Source organism: Salvelinus sp. IW2-2015, linkage group LG1 (genome assembly GCF_002910315.2).
Source record: "Salvelinus sp. IW2-2015 linkage group LG1, ASM291031v2, whole genome shotgun sequence".
NCBI lineage: Eukaryota > Metazoa > Chordata > Actinopteri > Salmoniformes > Salmonidae > Salvelinus > Salvelinus sp. IW2-2015.
The window spans coordinates 22,376,890-22,401,583 of NC_036838.1; the positions used below are offsets into that span (position 1 = coordinate 22,376,890).

The 24,694-nt window shown below is 44.6% G+C and overlaps 1 protein-coding gene and 2 pseudogenes across 5 annotated transcripts in view; all 3 read left to right on the forward strand.

The window, feature by feature from the left end:
* Positions 1 to 23,485, forward strand: part of LOC111962568 (receptor-type tyrosine-protein phosphatase alpha-like) — a 59,422-nt gene extending 35,937 nt beyond the window's left edge. For 3 of the 5 annotated variants that reach the window (XM_023985731.2, XM_023985756.2, XM_023985738.2), the window contains 15 exons: positions 10,878 to 10,968; positions 11,336 to 11,412; positions 11,872 to 11,908; positions 12,198 to 12,295; positions 12,587 to 12,742; positions 13,060 to 13,226; positions 13,447 to 13,582; positions 13,972 to 14,118; positions 14,425 to 14,518; positions 14,699 to 14,775; positions 15,043 to 15,177; positions 15,451 to 15,576; positions 15,769 to 15,920; positions 16,081 to 16,216; positions 17,014 to 23,485. In XM_023985731.2, the coding sequence (XP_023841499.1) occupies positions 10,878 to 10,968; positions 11,336 to 11,412; positions 11,872 to 11,908; positions 12,198 to 12,295; positions 12,587 to 12,742; positions 13,060 to 13,226; positions 13,447 to 13,582; positions 13,972 to 14,118; positions 14,425 to 14,518; positions 14,699 to 14,775; positions 15,043 to 15,177; positions 15,451 to 15,576; positions 15,769 to 15,920; positions 16,081 to 16,216; positions 17,014 to 17,088 (1,704 nt within the window). In that variant the 3' untranslated portion in view covers positions 17,089 to 23,485. The remainder of the gene's footprint in view (positions 1 to 10,877; positions 10,969 to 11,335; positions 11,413 to 11,871; positions 11,909 to 12,197; positions 12,296 to 12,586; positions 12,743 to 13,059; positions 13,227 to 13,446; positions 13,583 to 13,971; positions 14,119 to 14,424; positions 14,519 to 14,698; positions 14,776 to 15,042; positions 15,178 to 15,450; positions 15,577 to 15,768; positions 15,921 to 16,080; positions 16,217 to 17,013) is intronic. The other 2 variants (XM_023985746.2, XM_023985764.2) reach the window with 2 other exon arrangements.
* On the forward strand, positions 3,169 to 6,358 carry LOC139028665 (receptor-type tyrosine-protein phosphatase alpha-like; annotated as a pseudogene).
* LOC139028670 (receptor-type tyrosine-protein phosphatase alpha-like) lies at positions 6,357 to 9,340 on the forward strand (annotated as a pseudogene).
* Positions 23,486 to 24,694: the final 1,209 nt, after the last annotated feature.

Below are 24,694 nucleotides of genomic sequence, written 5' to 3' on the forward strand. Positions count from 1 at the left end.
CAAAGCATGTAGAGGTCTGTAATTTTATCATAGGTACACTTCAACTGTGAGAGACGGAATCTAAAACAAAAATCCAAAAAATCACAGTGTATGATTTTTAAGTAATTCATTTGCATTTTATTGCATGACATAAGTATTTGATCACCTACCAACCAGTAAGAATTCCGGCTCTCAAGACCTGTTAGTTTTTCTTTAAGAAGCCCTCCTGTTCTCCACTCATTACCTGCTATTAACTGCAACTTTTGAACTCTTACCTGTATAAAAGACACCTGTCACCACACTCAATCAAACAGACTCCGACCTCTCCACAATGGCCAAGACCAGAGAGCTGTGTAAGGACATCAGGGCTAAAATTGTAGACCTGCACAAGGCTGGGATGGGCTACAGGACAATAGGCAAGCAGCTTGGTGAGAAGGCAACAACTTGTTGCGCAATTATTAGAAAATGGAAGAAGTTCAAGATGACGTCAATCACCCTCGGTCTGGGGCTCCATGCAAGATCTCACCTCGTGGGGCATCAATGATCATGAGGAAGGTGAGGGATCAGCCAGAACTACACGGCAGGACCTGGTCAATGACCTGAAGAGAGCTGGGACCACAGTCTCAAAGAAAACCATTAGTAACACACTACGCCGTCATGGATTAAAATCCTGCAGCGCACGCAAGGTCCCCCTGCTCAAGCCTGCGCATGTCCAGGCCGTCTGAAGTTTTCCAATGACCATCTGGATGATCCAGAGGAGGAATGGGAGAAGGTCATGTGGTCTGATGAGACAAAAATGAGCTTTTTGGTCTAAATTCCACTCGCCGTGTTTGGTGGAAGAAGAAGGATGAGTACAACTCCAAGAACACCATCCCAACCGTGAAGCATGGAGGTGGAAACATCATTCTTTGGGGATGCTTTTCTGCAAAGGGGACAGGATGACTGCACCGTATTGAGGGGAGGATGGATGGGGCCATGTATCGGAGATCTTGGCCAACAACCTCCTTCCCTCAGTAAGAGCATTGAAGATGGGTTGTGGCTGGGTCTTCCAGCATGACAACGACCCGAAACACACAGCCAGGGCAACTAAGGAGTGAGAAGCATCTCAAGGTCCTGGAGTGGCCTAGCCAGTCTCCAGATCTGAACCCAATAGAAAATCTTTGGAGGGAGCTGAAAGTCCGTATTGCCCAGCGACAGCCCCGAAACCTGAAGGTCTGTATGGAGGAGTGGGCCAAAATCCCTGCTGCAGTGTGTGCAAACCTGGTCAAGAACTATAGGAAACGTATGATCTCTGTAATTGCAAACAAAGGTTTCTGTGCCAAATATTAAGTTCTGCTTTTCTGATGTATCAAATACTTATGTCATGCAATAAAATGCAAATCAATTACTTAAAATCATACAATGTGATTGTCTGGACTTTTGTTTTCGATTCCGTCTCTCACAGTGAAGTGTACCTATGATAAAAATTACAGACCTCTACATGCTTTGTAAGTAGGAAAACCTGCAAAATCGGCAGGTTATCAAATACTTCTTCCCCCACTGTATATATATATACACCCACACACACACACACACACGCCTTACACACATTAGTCATCTATGGCCCTGTCAGGACAATAGGCGGGTAGAACTTGCAACTAGAACGCTCTGCGTGTGAGTAGCTACTGATTTGGAGTGGTATACTCCCCTACGCAGAGCCTATAAGCTGTGTCCCAATAATACCTAATTCCCTTAGCTTCCTTTCCTTATTTGATTTTCTTGGAGAGCAAAGAAGAATATCACTCTAGGGACACACCGATAGGAACATGCATTACAGGGCATTCATCTCAGATAAATGTTACCTGTCTGTGGTGTCTGATGGCCCTCTGTCTGTGTGTCCAGGCGCTGCCGGTGTGCCCCATCCAGGCGTCATGCGACGCGGCCTCTTAGGAGGAGAACAAGGAGAAGAACCGATACGTCAACATCCTGCCGTGAGTCCCCAACGCAGAGCTAAAGCCTGACTCTGCTTAGAAACGCATGGCAAGAACTGCTTGTTACCTTATCCAAAAAACATCAGTTGGAAATACATTGTCAACGTTGCGAACAAGAACGAATCGTAATTCAGGAAGTTGTATACAGCAACAGCTAGACCCGGCTAGTCTCGTGAAAAGTGCTAATTAGCGATCGAGCGGTGTTCTACCAAGTATGTTTTACTCTCGTGGATTTCTATTCCTTTGCTTCTATCGGTATGTATTTGACATTGGCTAATTGTACATGTTACATGTAGCTCCTTTTTTAAAAAACAGGCTTGCCATTCGTCTAATCAAGGTTCTGTTTTGTTGTTGTTTCAGATGACCACTCCAGGGTGCATCTGTCATCTCTAGAGGGAGTTCCAGACTCTGACTTCATCAACGCGTCCTTCATCAACGTGAGTGACGCCACAAGCCATGACATCAATGACAAGCTGTGTTTGATGTGTTTTTTTTAATTTTTTATATTGAAGCTACCCCTTGGCCAGTTCTCCCTTGTCAGAGAGGTCTTTTGACTTCCATGGGACTCCCTGGATAAATAAAGTTTAAACCGATCGATAAAAGGTTGCTTAGAATGGTGACTTATTCATCACTCTTGCTCTCTCGCCGTCCCTCTGTCGCTCTCCTTTGCACTCTCTCTTTTTATAAAAATACTATTTCATTTGTAGAACGCATGTCCCACTCTCAGTGCGCATGAAGTTTTGAAACGGCATCAATACATCAGAAAGTAGAGAAACACGGACGAGACATCAGAACTTTACTTAACGATGCAAGACATGGTCATTAAACGGATTCAGCGTTCAAACAAAACGTTTTTCTAACCCTTTCCTTTTCTGCCTTCCTCTTGTTCTCAGGGTTACCAAGAGAAGAACAAGTTCATTGCAGCTCAAGGTAAGGTGGCTATTCTAGCCGCTGGGATAGGCTCATGTAATGTACCCTATTCCCAATTTAGTGCCCTACGTTTGCACCAGAGTCCTTGCATCCTATTCACTACGTAGTGCACTAAATAGGGAATAGTGTTTCCATATGGGACGCAGGCCCGGATTCCAACGCCCCGTCTCTCGGTTCCATTCAATCTGATGAGCTTTAATGGCATCGTAATATGACGACATATTACATTGCCAAATCAAACATACAGGATTGTATTTAATCAGTGTGATAATATATCTGTCTCTCTCAGGGCAAAGGAGAGACGGTAAACGACTTCTGGAGAATGATCTGGGAACAGAACACAGCCACCATCGTGATGGTGACCAACCTGAAGGAGAAAAAAGAGGTAGGGAAGGAAGAGGAGAAAAGAGGGGTGGGTGAAAACGGGGGTGTGTTTCAGGAAGGTGAAAAGTTCAGAACGTTGCCTATTTTAACAGTTTAAAGGCATTTATAATATGTTCTAGAAATGTATTTCGATTTGAACCGTTCTGTAACCTTGCACCCTCCTGAAAACCCCGGCTAGGTCTTTCTTAGAGCTATATGAAGTTGATGGGGTATGTTCAGCATGTCAAATTTCCAACGTGAACGTATGAGTGTACGACTATGAGTGTTTGTTTCTTTTCATTTGAAAGAAATCCATACAGCGGCAAATCTCTCTTGTGTGTCTCAGTGTAAGTGTGCCCAGGACTGGCCGGACCAGGGCTGCTGGACCTACGGCAACATCCGGGTCTCTGTGGAAGACATGATGGTGCTGGTGGACTACACCATTCCGCAAGTTTGCATCCAACAGGTAACCCTGGCGTTCCCCCCCTCTTTCTTCTCTCCTCTGATCCACAGGTACGCTTCTCTCTCTCCCTCCCTCGTTTATCCTCTTCTCCTGCTCCTCTCACCACACCATCTATCAAACCCATGCCCTACAGACACCAAGCATTCTCAATGAACAACACGCTTAGCAGGTCTCTACCTGTTTGTGGACGCTGATGGCGAAGTTTGTGAGCGAGGTTAAGGTGAAGATGTCACTAAGGTTGTCTGATACTCCAAAAACAGTCACCCCAATGGTTTCTCTGTCTCTGCCATTCCCCCTCCCCTCTTTCTCTGAGTGGGGAATGTGGGGGTAAGAAGCCCCACGCGGGTTGACCCAGTTCCACTTCACCAGCTGGCCAGACTTTGGTGTTCCATTACCACATCGCATGCTAAGTTCCTCACAGAAAGTCAAGACCTGCAACCCCAGTACCCGGCCCCATCGTGGTCCACTTCAGGTCAGTGTGTGTAGTGCGCACACGTGTCTTATTGGTGCAGCGGAGGTGGTTCGCTGATGCCTAGATGCCAAGCTAATGCCTAGTTTAAGCTTAGTGGGCTAACACGACCAGATTGCACACACTACGAAGTAGCTTTCTGTGTATTGTTAGTTTCTGACTCACGCTCTCTCCTCTTCTTCTACCACTGTGTGTCGACTGTGTATCAGTGCGGGGGTGGGGAGACAGGTACCTTCATAGTGATAGACGCCATGTTGATATGATGAACACCGAGAGGAAGGTGGACGTCTTTGGCTTCGTCACGCGCATCAGAGCCCAGCGCTGCCAAATGGTCCAGACCGACGTAAGTTGGTGAATGACACACACATGACCCAGACTGCAATAAGTCACAACATAACATTATTAGTCTGACTTGAATAAGACCACAACTTACCCTGACTTGAATAAAGACCACCACTCACAGCAATAATGTATGAATTCTATAAGTTTCCACTTCAAGTCTCAAATTGGAGCTTGAGTGTGTGGGCTATTACCTGTTTCATGTGTGTTCTCTTTCTGACACCTCTTGTGGATGTATAATATGAGCATCGCAAGTATGCTAAAAGTCTATAAGGATTTCGCTCTCTCTCCTATCTCTCTACTTCACCCTCTTCCTTCTCCCCACAGATGCAATACGTGTTTCATCTTCCAGGCCATGCTGGAGCACTACCTGTACGGAGACACAGAGCTGGAGTGAACCTCCCTGGAGTCCCACCTGGCCAAGCTCTACGCCCCCTCCGCCGCCGCTGTGGGATGGAAGCCGAGTTCAAGGTATTTTGTTTGTCTGGTGTAATGGAATAGTCCCAAAGATGCAAAGTCCAAGCCTAAATCAAGTGCACTTGTTTAAAAAGGATTTGACCATAGCACACTATTTGACTCAAAAGAAGAAAATTAATGGTCGTTTTTGTTTATTGTGTGCAAAATGTTTTGCTATCAGTGTGCACTAATGAATATGATTCAGTTTAAACTTTACAGTGGCAGTTGTCTTGAGAGCATTTTCCCCCCCAGTTAATATTTTTTCGAGTCTCTGAATGCTAAGCCCGTGGTTTTGTTCCCCACACAGAAGCTGACCTCATCAAGATCCAGAACGACAAATGAAGAACGGCAACCTGCCGGCAAACATGAAGGAAAACCGAGTTCTCCAATCATCCCATGTGAGTTGACGGCTTCTACTGTTCCAGATACCTCGCCTGAGACCTGCAGACTTGTGTTAGCTCCCCGAGCCTAATGCCTAGGCTTTAGCGTAGCAAGATTACCCAGTCTATGTTAAAGTCTTAATGTTAAACGTCTGTCCCAGAACTCTGTGCAATGTAACCTGTTTGTGGGTGTCGTGTAATGAGTTCAACAGAGTGATCATTCCAGGTCAAGAGAGGGGAGGAGAGAGCACGATTATGTCAACGCTTCCTTCATCGATTGGAGTAGACAGTCGCACTGCGTTACGGTTTTGATGGTTTTAAAATTAGACAAGTTAACAGAACTTTAGCACCAAACACAAGTAACTTATTCACATGTAGGTGAATGTAAGATAAGCCTGTCTTGAAAATGATCGTGGAGGTAGAAGAACCTTGCGAGAGTCTGGGAAGGTTACACAACTGATAAAGGCCGAAATGGCTCCTACAATGGTTGTGGAGGTGTGCGTGTGTGGTTTGGTGTGTCTAAGCTGACCTGTGTCTGGTCCAGGGCTACCGTCAGAAGACTCGTACATCGCCACATCAGGGCCCGCTGCCAGCACACCATCGAAGGACTTCTGGGAGGATGATCTGGGGAGTGGAGAGCTGCTCCATAGTCATGTCCTACCCGAGCTGGAGGAGAGAGGACAGGTACGGAGAGATGACCTTTTACTCAGCCCAGTCATGCCATGCCAAGAAGTAGAGAAAACAATGATTGGAAGGGAAAGTCTTCTTATTGGTCCGTTTCCCGGTTCTGTCTTGTGATTAGAGATCATTCTCTGATATTTTAATTACTTCCTGGGAGCCTGAATGATACAGTGGCATGAGCCCGGGGAAATGACTGAGCTTCACCTACTTTGTCTCTTTTTCTCCGTCTCTCTCTCTCTCTCTCCCCCGCTCCTCTCCATCCCCCGCTGTCTTTCTGTAGGAGAAAGTGTGCTCAGTATTGCCCAGTGACGGGGTGATGGGTGTGTGAACTCTCCATCGAGCTGAAGAGGGAGGAGGAGAGTGAGAGCTACACTGTTCGAGACCTCCTGGTCACAACAACCGGGTGAGGACAGAGGCCGCCTCGAAAAAAAAAAACCATAAAAACTCTAGTAGTCAACACAACCCATTCAAAACACCATTCGCACACACCCCTAAGCCAAGGTCAAGCTAGATTGAATTCAGTCACTTCTGTGTGTCTTCTGAGTGTGGGTGTGTCTCCCTTACGCTCTCTCTCTTACTCGCTCGCTCTCTTTAGGAGAACAAGGCTCGTGCCGGTGAGGCAGTTCCATTTTCATGGCTGGCCGGAGTGTGCATCCCAGCGACGGGGAAGGGGATGATCAACATCATCGCTGCGGTCCAGAAGCAGCAGCAACAATCTGGCAACCACCCCATCACTGTGTCCACTGCAGGTAACCTTCACCTAACGTTTTAACAATGTTCGAGTCAATACCTTACAGAAATGTGTAACCTAACATCCAACTCTGTAGCGTTTACCATTTACTATATTTTGTGGGCGCGGTGTGTCTAACCTTTGGTTTATCTCTATCTGTGTGTGTGTGTTGTCAGTGCGGCGCGGCGGGACGGGGACCTTCTGCTGCCTGAGCACGGTCCTGGAGCGGGTGAAGGCTGAGGCCATCCTGGACGTCTTTCAGAACTGTCAAGAGCCTCCGGCTGCAGAGGCCCCACATGGGCAGACACTGGTGAGGACAACTATGGACATAATTTATCACACAAAAAAGATATATATATATATATATATATATAATATATATTGAATATATATATATATATACTGTAAAGCTCAATTATATTGCTGCGCAATGTAATACACACCCTTTTAATGATTGTTATGTGTTTGGCCAACTGTCAATGCACGGATTGCATGTGATTGCATTAGGAGTTTTGCAACCTTAGGGAACTCGGCATTCAGTAATATGGCCTGCCTGTGTATTTCATTATTATGGTGGAACTACGGCCAGAACCTTGTGCTAAATGGTCACACTTATGTGAATAATGTGGAAAAGATTGGTGAAATGGTGCTTGCTTATGTGTCTAGCATACCATGTTTGTTTCAACAACAAAGTAAACACAAGTAAGCAAGCATAACTCCCTCAACGAGCTCTTGGCCTCACCTATCAGAAACTCCCTCTGTCCAATTTATCTTGTTCTGTTTTCCCTCCATTTCTTCTTAATAGGTGATCATCACCAAATAGACATTGTGTTGCTTGTGGTTTAATTTACTTTTGAGGTCATTAGCAGAGCGTTAAGTGCCTTTCTCAAGGGCACATTGGCAGGTTTTTCAAGTTACTGGCCCAGATGCTCTTAACCGCCTAGGCTACCTGCCTCCCTTTTTCTCTGCTTTTTTAGACGGCATTGGAAACCGCTTTTCGAGCACTTCAAAGGACTTTTGCAATTCAGAGTTTGTGCAAATGAATTGATCTGTGTTGTGTACTTTATATTTGTCTACTCATTCATTGGGATGTCTCTTCTCATCTCTCTCTCTCGTGTTTAGGAGCAGTACGAGTTCTGCTACAAAGTGGTCCAGGAGTATATCGATGCCTTTTCTGATACGCCAACTTCAAGTAGGACACGACAGGGGACGACATCCTACACAGTCATAAACACACACCAAACCACACGTACCCGACGGAAAGAAACAAATCTGTTCACGGGTTTAGATGACTGGCAGGCCTGCGTGCACAGAGGGAAAAGGTATTTAGTTTTGTTTGACAGAGCCAAGGCAGCACTGCAGTGTACGAGGGGAGTTGAATATCAGAGAGCCTTCTTGAATATTTTGTCATATTGAGCTTGTTAATCTACGGCCCTTCCTATCCCCCCCCACATCAGACACTCCCCAAACACGCAATGTACATATACTGTACTTACCCTGTCACATTTTGGGGGTTTGTTTTTAGGTCAAGTTCAAGTTTGGCTACATTTTTAGGGTGACATAATGGGTTTCATGGGTATGTGTGTGTATGTAGACCGTGCCAGTCAAAAGTTTGTACACACCTACTCATTCAAGGGTTTTTTATTGTACTATTTCTAATTGTAGAATAATAGTGAAGACAGCAAACTATGAATAACCATATGAATCATGTAGTAACCAAAAAAAGGTTAAACAAACAAATATATTATATGTTTGAGATTCTTCAAAGTAGCCATCCTTACCTTATGACAGCTTGCCTCGCAACTCTTGTGTGTCTTAACCTGGAATGCTTTTCCAACAGTCTTGAGGAGTTCCCACATATGCTTGAGTACTTGTTGGCTGTTTTCCTTCACTGCGGTCAACTCCTCCAACCATCTCAATTGGGTTGAAGGTCAGGTGATTGTGGAGCCAGGTCATCTGAACGAGCACTCCATCACTCTCATTCGTTGGTCAAATAGCCCTTACACAGCTGGAGGTGTGTTGGGTCATTGTCCTGTGAAAAACAAATGATAGTCTCACTAAGCGCAAACCAGATGGGATGGGTATCACTGCAGAAGGCTGGTTATGTGTGCCTTGAATTCAATAAATCACTGACAGTGTCACCAGCAAAGCACCACACACCTCCCCTCCATGCTTCACGGTGGGAACAACATGCGAGATCATCCGTCACCTTACCTGCCTCACAAAACATGGCGGTTGGAACCAAAAAAATTCGCACATTTGGAGCTCATCAGACCAAAGGACAGATTCCAGCGGTCTGATGTCCATGCTCTGTTTCTTGGCCCAAGCAAGTCTCTTCTTCTTATGAGTGGCCTTTAGGTGGTTCTTTGCAGCAATTCGACCATGAAGGGCTGACTCAGCAGTCTCCTCTAAGAGTTGATGTTTGATGTGCTGTCTGACTCTGAAGCATTTATTATTGCTGCAATTCTGAGGCTTGTAACACTATGAACTTGTCCTCATGCAGCAGATAACGGTTTCCTTTTCCGTGTGGGGTCCTCAGAACGCCAGTTTCATCATAGCGCTTCATGGTTTTGCCACTGACATTGCAAAGTCGTCTCTCTTTCTATTTGACTGTTCTTGTAATACTATGACTGGTCTTAAATACCACACTACCTTGTCACACACAACTGATAAGCTCAAATGCCATTAAGAAAGGAAAGAAATTCCACAAATATAACTCTTACAAGGCAACCTTTAATTAAAATACATCCAGGTGACTCCATCATGAAGCTGGTTTGAGAGAATGCCAAAGTGGCAAAGCTGTCTCAAGGCAAAGGGTGGCTACTTGAAGAATCTAAAATATAAAATAGTTTTGATTTGTTAAACACTCTTGTTGTTACTACATTTATCCATATGTGTATCTTTCATAAGTTTGATGGCTTACTATTATTCTACAATGTAGAATAGTAAAAATAAGGAAAAACCCTTGAATGAGTAGGTGTGTCTGAAATGTTTGACTGTACTGTATATAAAATCGTACTCTAGGGGTGTGTGTCAAATAGAGAGTCGGGGGAAATGGTGTTTGGGTTTTCTTTGTGTTCTTTTTTTGTTTTGCTGTTGAGTGACTGAGACTTACGTTGTGATGGCTTATCTGATTCAGGCTGAAGCTTAAAACTGATAGATCTTCCTTAAGGAATGGGATTTTTACACGCCAATCAGAATAATTCTGTACGTATGCACACGCACAGACACACATACACAAACACGTTACAGCTGCCAGGAGGCACCTTCCAGAATTGTGCTACTAGCCAATCACATCGATCCTACAACCGCTTTCCTATAGTTGTCCTCCTGTGAGTTGCGCAATGTTCACAGCCTTCATAACCGAGGTCCAACGAAGCTGGCAAGTAGCTAAAACCCACCGTTACACAAGAGATAGCACCCACAGAGCAATGATTTTATCAGGGCACAACACACTATGTGTGTGTTTTAAAAGGGAGCGTGTGCCAACAGTCTCTTCAGATGAAGGGTGAAGTTGCACCTAGACGCTGTTCTTGGCGTCAGTTTTGCGTTTTCCCCCATCATATTAAGGCATAGGATGTTGGGGGACGGCGAGCTGATCCCAGATCTAACCTAGGGCACTTTTTCCCCAGGAGCGTCTCTCCATCTGCGGAGCCAGGCCCAGGCCGTCGCAAGCCAATTCTTCACACACATCCAAGACATGGTGGGCTTTGGCTGCGTTTTGTGTCAAGGACATAGAAAAACCAATTTATAGTTTAGTGTACCTGATCTCTCCTCGTATATATATATACACCCACACACACACACACACACGCCTTACACACATTAGTCATCTATGGCCCTGTCAGGACAATAGGCGGGTAGAACTTGCAACTAGAACGCTCTGCGTGTGAGTAGCTACTGATTTGGAGTGGTATACTCCCCTACGCAGAGCCTATAAGCTGTGTCCCAATAATACCTAATTCCCTTAGCTTCCTTTCCTTATTTGATTTTCTTGGAGATGCAAAGAAGAATATCACTCTAGGGACACACCGATAGGAACATGCATTACAGGGCATTCATCTCAGATAAATGTTACCTGTCTGTGTGTCTGATGGCCCTCTGTCTGTGTGTCCAGGCGCTGCCGGTGTGCCCCATCCAGGCGTCATGCGACGCGGCCTCTAAGGAGGAGAACAAGGAGAAGAACCGATACGTCAACATCCTGCCGTGTGAGTCCCCAACGCAGAGCTAAAGCCTGACTCTGCTTAGAAACGCATGGCATAGAACTGCTTGTTACCTTATCCAAAAAACATCCGTTGGAAATACATTGTCAACGTTGCGAACWAGAACGAATCGTAATTCAGGAAGTTGTATACAGCAACAGCTAGACCCGGCTAGTCTCTGTAAAAGTGCTAATTAGCAGCATCGAGCGGTGTTCTACCAAGTATGTTTTACTCTCGTGGATTTCTATTCCTTTGCTTCTATCGGTATGTATTTGACATTTGGCGCTATTATGTACATGTTACATGTAGCTCCTTTTTTAAAACACAGGCTTGCCATTCGTCTAATCAAGGTTCTGTTTGTGTGTGTTTTCAGATGACCACTCCAGGGTGCATCTGTCATCTCTAGAGGGAGTTCCAGACTCTGACTTCATCAACGCGTCCTTCATCAACGTGAGTGACGCCACAAGCCATGGACATCAATGACAAGCTGTGTTTGATGTGTTTTTTATATTTTTTATATTGAGCTACCCCTTGGCCAGTTCTCCCTTGTCAGAGAGGTCTTTTGACTTCCATGGGACTCCCTGGATAAATAAAGTTTAAACCGATCGATAAAAGGTTGCGTTAGAATGGTGKCTTATTCATCACTCTTGCTCTCTCGCCGTCCCTCTGTGTCGCTCTCCTTTGCACTCTCTCTTTTTATAAAAATACTATTTCATTTGTAGAACGCATGTCCCACTCTCAGTGCGCATGAAGTTTTGAAACGGCATCAATACATCAGAAAGTAGAGAAACACGGACGAGACATCAGAACTTTACTTAACGATGCAAGACATGGTCATTAAACGGATTCAGCGTTCAAACAAAACGTTTTTCTAACCCTTTTCCTTTTCTGCCTTCCTCTTGTTCTCAGGGTTACCAAGAGAAGAACAAGTTCATTGCAGCTCAAGGTAAGGTGGCTATTCTAGCCGCTGGGATAGGCTCATGTAATGRACCCTATTCCCAATTTAGTGCCRTACGTTTGCACCAGAGTCCTTGCATCCTATTCACTACGTAGTGCACTAAATAGGGAATAGTGTTCCATATGGGACGCAGGCCCGGATTCCAACGCCCCGTCTCTCGGTTCCATTCAATCTGATGAGCTTTATTGGCATCGTAATATGACGACATATTACATTGCCAAATCAAACATACAGGATTGTATTTAATCAGTGATGATAATATATCTGTCTCTCTCAGGGCCAAAGGAGGAGACGGTAAACGACTTCTGGAGAATGATCTGGGAACAGAACACAGCCACCATCGTGATGGTGACCAACCTGAAGGAGAGAAAAGAGGTAGGGAAGGAAGAGGAGAAAGAGGGGGGTGGGGTGAAAACGGGGGTGTGTTCAGGAAGGTGAAAAGTTCAGAACGTTGCCTATTTTAACAGTTTAAAGGCATTTATAATATGTTCTAAGAAATGTATTTCGATTTGAACCGTTCTGTAACCTTGCACCCTCCTGAAAAGACCCCGGCTAGGTCTTTCTTAGAGGCTATATGAAGTTGATGGGGTATGTTCAGCATGTCAAATTTCCAACGTGAACGTATGAGTGTACGACTATGAGTGTTTGTTTCTTTTCATTTGAAAGAAATCCATACAGCGGCAATCTCTCTGTGTGTCTCAGTGTAAGTGTGCCCAGTACTGGCCGGACCAGGGCTGCTGGACCTACGGCAACATCCGGGTCTCTGTGGAAGACATGATGGTGCTGGTGGACTACACCATCCGCAAGTTCTGCATCCAACAGGTAACCCTGGCGTCCCCCCCCCCCTCTTTTCTTCTCTCCTCTGTATCCACAGGTACGCTTCTCTCTCCTCCCTCCCTCGTTTATCCTCTTTTCTCCTGGCTCCTCTCACCACACCATCTATCAAACCCATGCCCTACAGACACCAAGCATTCTCTAATGAACAACACGCTTAGCAGGTCTCTACCTGTTTGGTACGCTGATGGCYAAGTTTGTGAGCGAGGTTAAGGTGAAGATGTCACTAAGGTTGTCTGATACTCCAAAAACAGTCACCCCAATGGTMTCTCTGTCTCTGCCATTCCCCCTCCCTCTRTCTCTAGGTGGGGGATGTGGGGGGTAAGAAGCCCCAGCGGCTGGTGACCCAGTTCCACTTCACCAGCTGGCCAGACTTTGGTGTTCCATTTACACCCATCGGCATGCTTAAGTTCCTCAAGAAAGTCAAGACCTGCAACCCCCAGTACTCCGGCCCKATCGTGGTCCACTGCAGGTCAGTGTGTGTGTGCGCACACGTGTCTTATTGGTGGCAGCGGAGGTGGTTCGCTGATGCCTAGATGCCAAGCTAATGCCTAGGTTTAAGCTTAGTGGGCTAACACGACCCAGATTGTCACACACTACGAAGTAGCTTTCTGTGTATGTTAGTTTCTGACTCACGCTCTCTCTCTCTTTCTACCTTTGTGTCGGACTGTGTGTGTCGGACTGTGTATCAGTGCGGGGGTGGGGAGGACAGGTACCTTCATAGTGATAGARGCCATGTTGGATATGATGAACACCGAGAGGAAGGTGGACGTCTTTGGCTTCGTCACGCGCATCAGAGCCCAGCGCTGCCAAATGGTCCAGACCGACGTAAGTTGTAATGACCACAACATGACCCAGACTGCAATAAGATCACAACATAACATTATTAGTCTGACTTGAATAAGACCACAACATTACCCTGACTTGAACAAGACCCCACAACATTGCCCTGACTTGAATAAGACCACACCGTTACCCTGACTTGAATAAAGACCACACACTCACAGCATTATAATGTATGAATTCTATAAGCAGGTTTCCACTCAAGTCTCAAATTGGGAGCTTTGAGTGTGTGGCTATTACCTGTTCATGTTGTGTTCTCTTCTGACACCTCTTGTGGATGTATAATATGAGCATCGCAAGTATGCTAAAAGTCTATAAGGATTTCGCTCTCTCTTCCCTATCTCTCTACTTCACCCTCTTCCTTCTCCCCACAGATGCAATACGTGTTCATCTTCCAGGCCATGCTGGAGCACTACCTGTACGGAGACACAGAGCTGGAGGTGACCTCCCTGGAGTCCCACCTGGCCAAGCTCTACGCCCCCTCCGCCGCCGGCTGTGGGGGCATGGAAGCCGAGTTCAAGGTGAWTTTGTTTGTCTGGTGTAATGGAATAGTCCCAAAAGTGCAAAGTCCAAGCTAAATCAAGCGCACCTCAACTACAAGTGTTTAAAAGGATTTGACCATAGCACATCTTTTTGACTCAAATGGAAGAAAATTGATGGTCGTTTTTGTTTGATGTTGCAACATGTTTTGCTACGGTGTGCACTAATGAATATGATTCAGGTTTAAACTGTTGCAGTGGCAGTTGTCTTGAGAGCATTTTCCCCCCCTGGGTAATATTTTTTCGAGTCTCTGAATGCTAAGCCCGTGGTTTTGTCTCCCCACACAGAAGCTGACCTCCATCAAGATCCAGAACGACAAGATGAGYACGGGCAACCTGCCGGCAAACATGAAGAAGAACCGAGTTCTCCAGATCATCCCATGTGAGTTGACGGCTTCTACTGTTCCAGATACCTCGCCTGAGACCTGCAGACTTYTGTTAGCTCCCCGAGCTAATGCCTAGGCTTTAGCGTAGCAGATTACCGCAGTCTATGTTAAAGTCTTAATGTTAAAGTCTGTCCCAGAACTCTGTGCAATGTAACCTGTTTGTGGGTGTCGTGTAGATGAGTTCAACAGAGTGATCATTCCAGTCAAGAGAGGGGAGGAGAGCACGGATTATGTCAACGCTTCCTTCATCGATGTGAGTAGACAGTCGCACTGCGTTACGGGTTTTGATGGTTTTTAAAATTAGACAAGTTAACAGAACTTTAGCACCAACACAAGTAACTATTCACATGTAGGTTGAATGTAAGGATAAGCCTGTCTTGAAATGATCGTGGAGGTAGAGAACCTTGGCGAGAGTCTGGGAAGGTTACACAACTGATAAAGGCCGAAATGGCTCCTACAATGGTTGTGGAGGTGTGCGTGTGTGGTTTGGTGTGTCTAAGCTGACCTGTGTCTGGTCCAGGGCTACCGTCAGAAGGACTCGTACATCGCCAGTCAGGGCCCGCTGCAGCACACCATCGAAGACTTCTGGAGGATGATCTGGGAGTGGAGGAGCTGCTCCATAGTCATGCTCACCGAGCTGGAGGAGAGAGGACAGGTACGGAGAGATGGACCTTTTACTCAGCCCAGTCATGCCATGCCAGAAGTAGAGAAAACAATGATTGGAAGGGGAAAGTCTTCTTATTGGTCRGTTTCCCGGTTCTGTCTTGTGATTAGAGGATCATTCTCTGCTAGTTTTAACTACTTCCTGGAGCTGAATGATAAGTGGCATGAGCCCGGGAAATGACTGAGCTTCACCTACTTTGTCTCTTTTTCTCCGTCTCGCTCTCTCTCTCCCCCGCTCTCTCCATCCCCCACTGTCTTTCTGTAGGAAAAGTGTGCTCAGTATTGGCCCAGTGACGGGGTGATGGTGTGTGGTGAACTCTCCATCGAGCTGAAGAGGGAGGAGGAGAGTGAGAGCTACACTGTTCGAGACCTCCTGGTCACCAACAACCGGGTGAGGACAGAGGCCGCCTCGGGAAAAAAAAACATAAAAACTCTAGTAGTCAACACAACCCATTCAAAACACCATCTGCACACACACCCTAAGCCAAGGTCAYCTAGATTTGAATTCAGTCACTTCTGTGTGTCTTCTGAGTGTGGGTGTGTCTCCCTTACGCTCTCTCTCTTACTCGCTCGCTCTCTTTAGGAGAACAAGGCTCGTGCGGTGAGGCAGTTCCATTTTCATGGCTGGCCGGAGGTGGGCATCCCCAGCGACGGGAAGGGGATGATCAACATCATCGCTGCGGTCCAGAAGCAGCAGCAACAATCTGGCAACCACCCCATCACTGTCCACTGCAGGTAACCTTCACCTAACGTTTTAACAATGTTCGAGTCAATACCTTTACAGAAATGTGTAACCTAACATCCAACTCTGTAGCGTTTACCATTTTCTCTATATTTTGTGGGTGCGCGTGTGTCTAACCTTGGTTTATCTCTATCTGTGTGTGTGTGTTGTCAGTGCGGGCGCGGGGCGGACGGGGACCTTCTGTGCCCTGAGCACGGTCCTGGAGCGGGTGAAGGCTGAGGCCATCCTGGACGTCTTTCAGACTGTCAAGAGCCTCCGGCTGCAGAGGCCCCACATGGTGCAGACACTGGTGAGGACACTATGGACATAATTTATCACACAAAAAGAGAATATATATATATATATATATATATATATATATATATATATATATATATATACTGTAAAGCTCATTATAATCTGCTGCGCAATGTAATTATACACCTTTAATGATGTGTTATGTGTTTGGCCAACTGTTCAATGCACGGGATGCATGTGATGCAATTAGGAGTTGCAACCTTAGGAACTCGCATTCAGTAATATGCCTTCCTGTCTATTCATTATTATGGTGAACTCACGGCCAGAATCCTTGTGCTAAATGTCACCTTATGTGAATAATGTGGAAAGTATTGTGAAAATGGTGCTGCTTAGTGTCTAGCATACCATGTTTGTTGTCAACAACAAATGTAAACACAAGTAAGCAAGCATAAACTCCTCAACGAGCTCTTGGCTCACCTAGTCAGAAACTCCCTCTGTCCACATTTKTTTTTCTGTTTTTCCCCTCCATTTCTTCTTAATAGGTGATCATCACCAAATGAGACATTGTGTGTGCTTGTGTTAATTTACTTTTGAGTCATTTAGCAGACGTTAAGTGCCTTTCTCAAGGGCAAATTGGCAGGTTTTTCAGTTACTGGCCCCAATGCTCTTAACCGCTAGGCTACCTGCCTCCCTTTTCTCTGCTGTTTTTAGACGGCATTGGAAACCGCTTTTTCGGCCACTTCAAAGACTTTTGCAATTCAGTTTGTGCAAATGAATTGATCTTGGTTGTGTACTTTATATTTTCTACTCATCATTGGGATGTTCTCTCTCTCTCTCTCTCGTGTTTAGGAGCAGTACGAGTTCTGCTACAAAGTGGTCCAGGAGTATATCGATGCCTTTTCTGACTACGCCAACTTCAAGTAGGGACCCACACAGGGGACGGACATCCATACACAGTCATAAACACACACCAAACCCACACGTACCCGACGGAAAGAAACAAACTGTTCACGGCTTAGATGACTGGGCAGCCTGCGTGCACAGAGGGAAAAGGGAATTGAAGTTTTTTTGACAGAGCCAAGTGCAGCACTGCAGTGTACCGGAGGGAGTGAATATCAGAGATGCCTTCTTGAATATTTTGTAATATTGAGCTTGTTAATACGGCCCCTTGTCCCTATCCCCCCCACATCCAGACACTCCCCAAAACACCCAATGTACATATACTGTACTTACCCTGTCACATTTGGGGGTTTTGTTTTTAGGTCAAGTTCAAGTTTGGCTACATTTTTAGGGTGACATAATGGGTTTCATGGGTATGTGTGTGTATGTAGACCGTGCCAGTCAAAAGTTTGTACACACCTACTCATTCAAGGGTTTTTCTTTATTTGTACTATTTTCTACATTGTAGAATAATAGTGAAGACACAAACTATGAAGTAACACATATGAAATCATGTAGTAACCAAAAAAGTGTTAAACAAATCAAAATATATGGTATATTTTAGATTCTTCAAAGTAGCCATCCTTTACCTTGATGACAGCTTTGCAAACTCTTGGTGTTGTCTTAACCTGGAATGCTTTTCCAACAGTCTTGAAGGAGTTCCCACATATGCTGAGTACTTGTTGGCTGCTTTTCCTTCACTGCGGTCCAACTCCTCCCAAACCATCTCAATTGGGTTGAGGTCAGGTGATTGTGGAGGCCAGGTCATCTGATACAGCACTCCATCACTCTCATTCTTGGTCAAATAGCCCTTACACAGCCTGGAGGTGTGTGAGGTCATTGTCCTGTTGAAAAACAAATGATAGTCTCACTAAGCGCAAACCAGATGGGATGGCGTATCACTGCAGAAGGCTGGTTAAGTGTGCTTTGAATTCTAAAGAAATCACTGACAGTGTCACCAGCAAAGCACCATCACACCTCCCCCTCCATGCTTCACGGTGGGAACCACACATGCAGAGATCATCCGTTCACCTACTCTGCATCTCACAAAMACATGGCGGTTGGAACCAAAAAWCGCACATTTGGACTCATCAGACCAAGGGACAAACTTCCACCGGTCTAATGTCCATTGCTCGTGTTTCTTGGCCCAAGCAYGTCTCTTCTTCTTATTAGTGGCCTTTAGAGGTGGGTTCTTTGCAGCAATTCGACCATGAAGGGCTGACTCATGCAGTCTCCTCTGAAGAGTTGATGTTATGATGTGTCTGTTACATGAACTCTGAAGCATTTATTATTGCTGCAATCTGAGGCTTGTAACTCTCATGAACTTTTCCTCTGCAGCAGAGGTAACTGGGTTTTCCTTTCCTGTGGCGGTCCTCATGAGAGCCAGTTTCATCATAGCGCTTCATGGATTTTGCAACTGTACATGTGTCAAAGTCTGTCGTTTCTCTTTGCTTATTTGAGCTGTTCTTGTAATGATATGGACTTGGTCTTTTATTATACCACACTTACCTTGTCACAACACAACTGATTAGCTCAAATGCATTAAGAAGGAAAGAAATTCCACAAATTAACTTGACATGTCACACCTGTTAATTGAAATACATACCAGGTGACTCCATCATGAAGCTGGTTGAGAGAATGCCAAGAGTGTGCAAAGCTGTCAAGGCAAAGGGTGGCTACTTTGAAGAATCTAAAATATGAAATAGATTTTGATTTGTTAAACACTTTGTTTGGTTACTACATGTTTCCATATGTGTTCTTTCATAGTTATGATGGCTTCACTATTATTCTACAATGTAGAAAATAGTAAAAATCAAGAAAAACCCTTGAATGAGTAGGTGTGTCTGAAATTTTGACTGGTACTGTATATAAATCGTACTCTAGAGGTGTGTGTCAAATCGAGAGTCGGGGAAATGGTGTTTGGGTTTTCTTTGTGTTCTCTTTTTTGTTTTTTGCTGTTGAGTGACTTGAGACTTACGTTGTTGATGGCTTTATCTGATTCAGGCTGAAGCTAAAAGCTGATAGATCTTCCTTAGAGGAATGGATTTACACAGCCAATCAGAATTCATCTGTACGTATGCACACGCACAGACACACATACACAAACYCGTTACAGCTGGCCAGGAGCACTTCCAGAATTGGCCTAGCCAATCACATGATCTAAACTCTTTCCATTAGTTTTCCTTTGAGTTCAAAGTTCACAGTTCATACAGAGGTCAAGGAGCCATGGCATTAGCTAAACCCACCGTTACACAAGAGCATAGCACCACAGAGCCAATGATTTATCAGGGCACAAACACACTATGTGTGTGTTTTAAAAGGGAGCCGTGTGCCAAACAGTCTCTTCAGATGAAGGGTGAAGTTGCACCTAGACGCTGTTCTTGGGTCAGTTTTGCGTTTCCCCCATTCATAGTTAAGCATAGGATTTGGGGAGGGCGAGCTGATCCCAGATCTAAACCTAGGGGCCACTTTTCCTCCCAGGAGCATCTCTCCATCTGCGAGCCAGGCCCAGGCCGTCGCAAGCCACATCTCTCACACACAGTCCAAGACATTGTGGCTTTGCTGCGTTTGTGTTCAAGGACATAGAAAACAATTATAGTTTAGGTGTACCTGCACATGCTTGCCGTCACAGTGGATTTTGTGTGTGTAGAACGTTTATGGAATTTGAAGTTGCCCATACCGAAAATAAATCGAATATCAAACGTCAGATATATTTAAATGTYATGGGCGTGTTGAAGATTTGGCCAAAAATGCATTAAAAATAGCCTATGCATAATGATAATGAGTAGGAGGCCCGAATGTTGCCATAATACAATGATTATTTCAGAATTTACATTTAGAAAACTACATAGATTATGGGTCAAATAAACTAACCATGCAATTATTTTGTAATGTCATGGAGATTCTCATGTATTCATATATTTAATTGCTTACAATTAGAATGGGGGAAGACATTTCCTATCTATTATTTACGTATCATTCCATTTACTTGTACTCCATTGCAGATATTTATTTTCGGTATAGGTTGTTTGAGAAGATGGCGTCAAAATGTGAAGACATCCCTCTCTGTTTTTCAACTGGGGCCTGTTCAGGATGATGAAATGTTATAGAACGTTCCGATAGGAATGTATTGTGTAGAACATATTTGATTGTTTGTCATATGTAATAGAGATTTGTCAGCTCTATTCAATATATTTCTATCTGCAACATTTAGAACGTTTCACCATCTGTTGTGGCACCTCAATACTGTGCTGTTAGTGTTTTTATGACTAATACTGAGCAATGTTTTATACTTTAATGCTGTTGCTTTGATACTCCCACCCCAAATAATTGCATTGTTACTTTTGTTGAAACGTGTGACATGGGATGTTTGCAGTGATTTTTTTTAAAGATTTTTTTTATGTTAAACAAAATGGCTACCTACAAGGGCAGCTTGGCTAGAAACACACGCTCTGGGTTTGTGGACGAGGCCGCCGTCTTTAGTTGCGATTTGTAATGAAATATAAATGATGTCAATTAGCTAGCAACAAGTTCGAGGTCAATTCCATCTCAACTCAGGAAATGACTTGAAATTGCCAGTTGTTGGGGGGGTCTTCCCGTACAGGTTCTCTCAATGTATGAATAGAATTTCAATTTGTCTACTTAGTTGGTTGAGTGCAAATGGAATTGCCCCTGGTCCATTAGCCAATCACAGCTACCAATTGGCCCCAAAGGATTGTAGTAAACAGTAATAGTGTGTAGGGTGCAGGTCGTATGATTCCCACCCCCTTCCCATGAACCAAGGTGTCAACCCTGGTATGAGTGAATGGGGTGTAACCGACATGAGGTTTTTAGCTGTCAATTGTGATCAGGGATTATTGGTCAATTGTGTGAGCTGCCATTTTGATCCTTTTTTCTCCATTGGTCTGTGGAGTTGACAGGTATGCTAGAGAGCCATGAAGATCTGCCAAGCCTAGTCGATACCAAACTCATTCTCTTCTATGCAGATGGCTCTATTTGTCCCATCATAGAGGTCTCAGCATTGTTTTTGTCATTAGGACAGCCAGCAGTGTGTAGACAAACGCTTGCACCGCGCACAACCCCCACTGTTCAGTAGTTGGAATAGATCGGTTTGACTTCTCCCTTTTTAATATATTTTTATAGAGCAGAAAGGAAGGAGCACAATCCAACTCTGTCAATGTGTTCGGGTCATTGAATTAGAAAGAGTCCCTAAAAATTCTGCACAAAAAAAAAAACGCACCATTATTGAGAAATTGTTGACTTATTGTCGGTTTGTTCAGAAAGCTTGTGCTAGTTGCACCAAAAAAAAGCCCTTGAAATGACTAACCAATGATACAATGGCCAGATGGGTAACATGGCCCTTTTAGATAGGCAATTACTTGATGTCAACTAGGGTTGCAATTGTTTTATTATCCTGTTTTGAAGAATTCCAGTTTGGAGGATTGCCGTGCTGCTTTATTCTCTTCTGATTCCAGAAATCCTCCAAGACTTTTTTAGAATATTTTTGAGGAATTTTGCAACCCTAATGTCAACGTTGGAGAGGCCTTATAAAAGCCTCTGGTTATGGCCTCTAGTTAGGCCTCTAGTTCTGACCGGGAAACCTAGGTTAAACCATGGGACAGAAATAGCTAGGTAGAGATCTTCAAACTGGATGTCTCATTTGGACCAGTCACTTAAACTGTCACCGTCATTTCAGACCACGTTCTACCCAAGTGCCCATGGGTTACAATTGGTTACCTTTTGTTTTACTTCATGGATGTTTTGAGTGTGTTGGATCTTTGTAATCATCAGGGTGGGTGTTTGTGTGCTTGACGAGGAGGTAGGGTTTTTACTCTTCTTTTGAGACAGAAAGTTTGCGGTTTCTATCCACCTTGCTTCCATGCTATGGCTCTGTCTGTCATTGGCTGTGTCAGGAATGTTTAGCCAAATGTAAGAATCCCCTTTTCCCAATGACATTGTGCCAACCCTGTTGACTTAAAGCGTCACTCTAGAAAGTGCCTCACCGGTCGATTTTATATGGTAAATGTTCACTGCACCTCTCCCTCAGTGAGTTGGTTGCGTGTTGGTGTATAGAAGCTTGGTAAACCAGTATCACCTTACAGATTAGTACATATATTTGCCCCCTTCCCACCATCTCTGAGCCATCGTATAGAACTCGACAAAGCACCTGTGTACAAAGCCCGAGCTGCCTCTTCGCTTTGTAACTCTGAGACCAAGATCTGGGCCTTTTTATTCTTCTGTTCATGCTCAACCAGCTTCGAGCTAACAGGGTAAAAATCTGTCGCTCTGTCCCCGGAGCAAGGCAGTTAACCCACTGTTCCCCGGGCACCGAAGACGTGGATGTCGTTTTTAAGGCAGCCCTCCGCACCTCTCTGATTTCAGAGAGGTTGGGTTAAATGCGGAAGACCCATTTCAGTTGAATACATTTAGTTGGACAACTGACTAGGTATCCCCCTTTCCATTTCATGCTGTAACGCCTGGTTCCGTTCCAATTCAAAGCCATTCCATTGTTTTGTGTTCCAGCTACGTCTTCACTCCATGTCACTGAAGTGCTGGACCTTTGACTATTCCTTCTTTATGGCCCCTCGTTGAGTCCTCCACCTAACCTAATATAGTTGGTATAATACATTGCCCTGAGTTACTGCAATCACAAAGACATAGTTTACTGGTTATTACAGAGGACAGCCTAGCGTGTCTGGGTCCTTGTTCCATACCGTCTGCTAGCTGCAGATTGAAATGTGACGCTATGCCCCAGTAGAGCATTTTGAATATCCCTGTCTGAGTAACAGGGCACACCTTTCTCCAGAGACAGTGAKCGATAGCGAAACAGACTGGAGGAGTGGGACTTCATAGGTTTCAACCAGTCTCTCCCACCCCTAAACCTGTCTCTCCTCTGAGCCCATTTAGCTGTCCCTTTTGAGATGCCCAAAGTTGTCTCGCTCTTTCTCTTAACTCCTATCCTCTCTTTCTCCTTCCGCCGCCTTCTCGTTCTCTTTGCCCCTTGGGCCGGTTTTGTCTCCCTTATAACCGGTCACTGTCCCACTCCCTTCTGTACATAATGTAGGGTTATTTATATTTCATTCCTCTCTGCTGCCTTGCTTTTTTATTTTGATCATTTTTTAAGAATCTATATTAAAACTGTACTGGGACCATTTTGAAATGTAATTGTTTTTTGTTTTGGCTATTTTTAATTTGTATTATTATTGTCTTAAAATCATTTTTACTTTGCGTTTGTTTCATTTTATAGTGTTTTGTTATTCAAAAATTTGAATATGTGTATATATAATTATATATATGATAAAATTATATATAATTATATAATGCCAAATGGCCTTTCAAAGCAAGATACTGTTCAAACCTAAATAAAGTGCTTGAGATTGTTTCTTGACTACACAGCATTATCTGGTACAGTCTGCAATAGTTACTGATATAACTGTAGTAACAATAGTTACTGCAGTTCAGTGGTCATTTCAGTTAATTGTGTGTGTGCGTGTGCATATGTATATAAACTCAGCAAAAAAAGAAACGTCCCTTTTTCAGGACCCTATCTCAAAGATAATTCGTAAAAATCCAAATAACTTCACAGATCTTCATTGTAAAGGGTTTAAACACTGTTTCCTATGCTTGTTCAATGAACCGTAAACAATTAATCAACATGCACCTGTGGAAAGGTCATTAAGCTTACAGACGGTAGGCAATTAAGGTCACAGTTATGAGAACTTAGGCCTCTTTAGTGTCCTTTCTACTGACTCTGAAAACACKAAAAGAAAGATGCCCAGGGTCCCTGCTCATCTGTGTGAACGTGCCCTTAGGCATGCTGCAAGGAGGCATGAGGACTGCAGATGTGGCCGGGGCAATAAATTGCAATGTCCATACTGTGAGACGCTTAAGACAGCGCTACAGGGAGACGGGACGGACAGCTGATCGTCCTCGCAGTGGCAGACCACGTGTAAAAATACCTGCACAGGATCGGTACATCCGAACATCACACCTGCGGGACAGGTACAGGATGGCAACAACTGCCTGAGTTACACCAGGAACCCACAATCCCTCCATTCYTGCTCAGACTGTCCGCAATAGGCTGAGGGAGGCTGGACTGAGGGCTTGTAGGCCTGTTGTGAGGCAGGTCCTCACCAGACATCACAGGCAACAACGTCACCTGTTGGATCGGAAGGTGAGGGCTAGGGCCATTCCCCCCCCAGAAATGTCCGGGAATTTGCTGGTGCCTTGGTGGAAGAGTGGGGTAACATCTCACAGCAAGAACTGGCAAATCTGGTGCAGTCCATGAGGAGGAGATACACTGCAGTACTTAATGCAGCTGGTGGCCACACCAGATACTGACTGTTTTGTATTTGACCCCCCCCCCTTCAGGGACACATTATATTCAATTATGTTAGTCACATGTCTGTGGAACTAGTTCAGTTTGTATCAGTTGTTGAATCTGATTTTCACATGTTACGTTTGCTGAAAATAAACACAGTTGACAGTGAGAGGGCGTTTCTTTTTTTTGCTGAGTTTACATATGTACGTGTAATATATACAGTTGAATTCAGAGTTTACATACTTAGGTTGGAGTCATTAACTCGTTTTT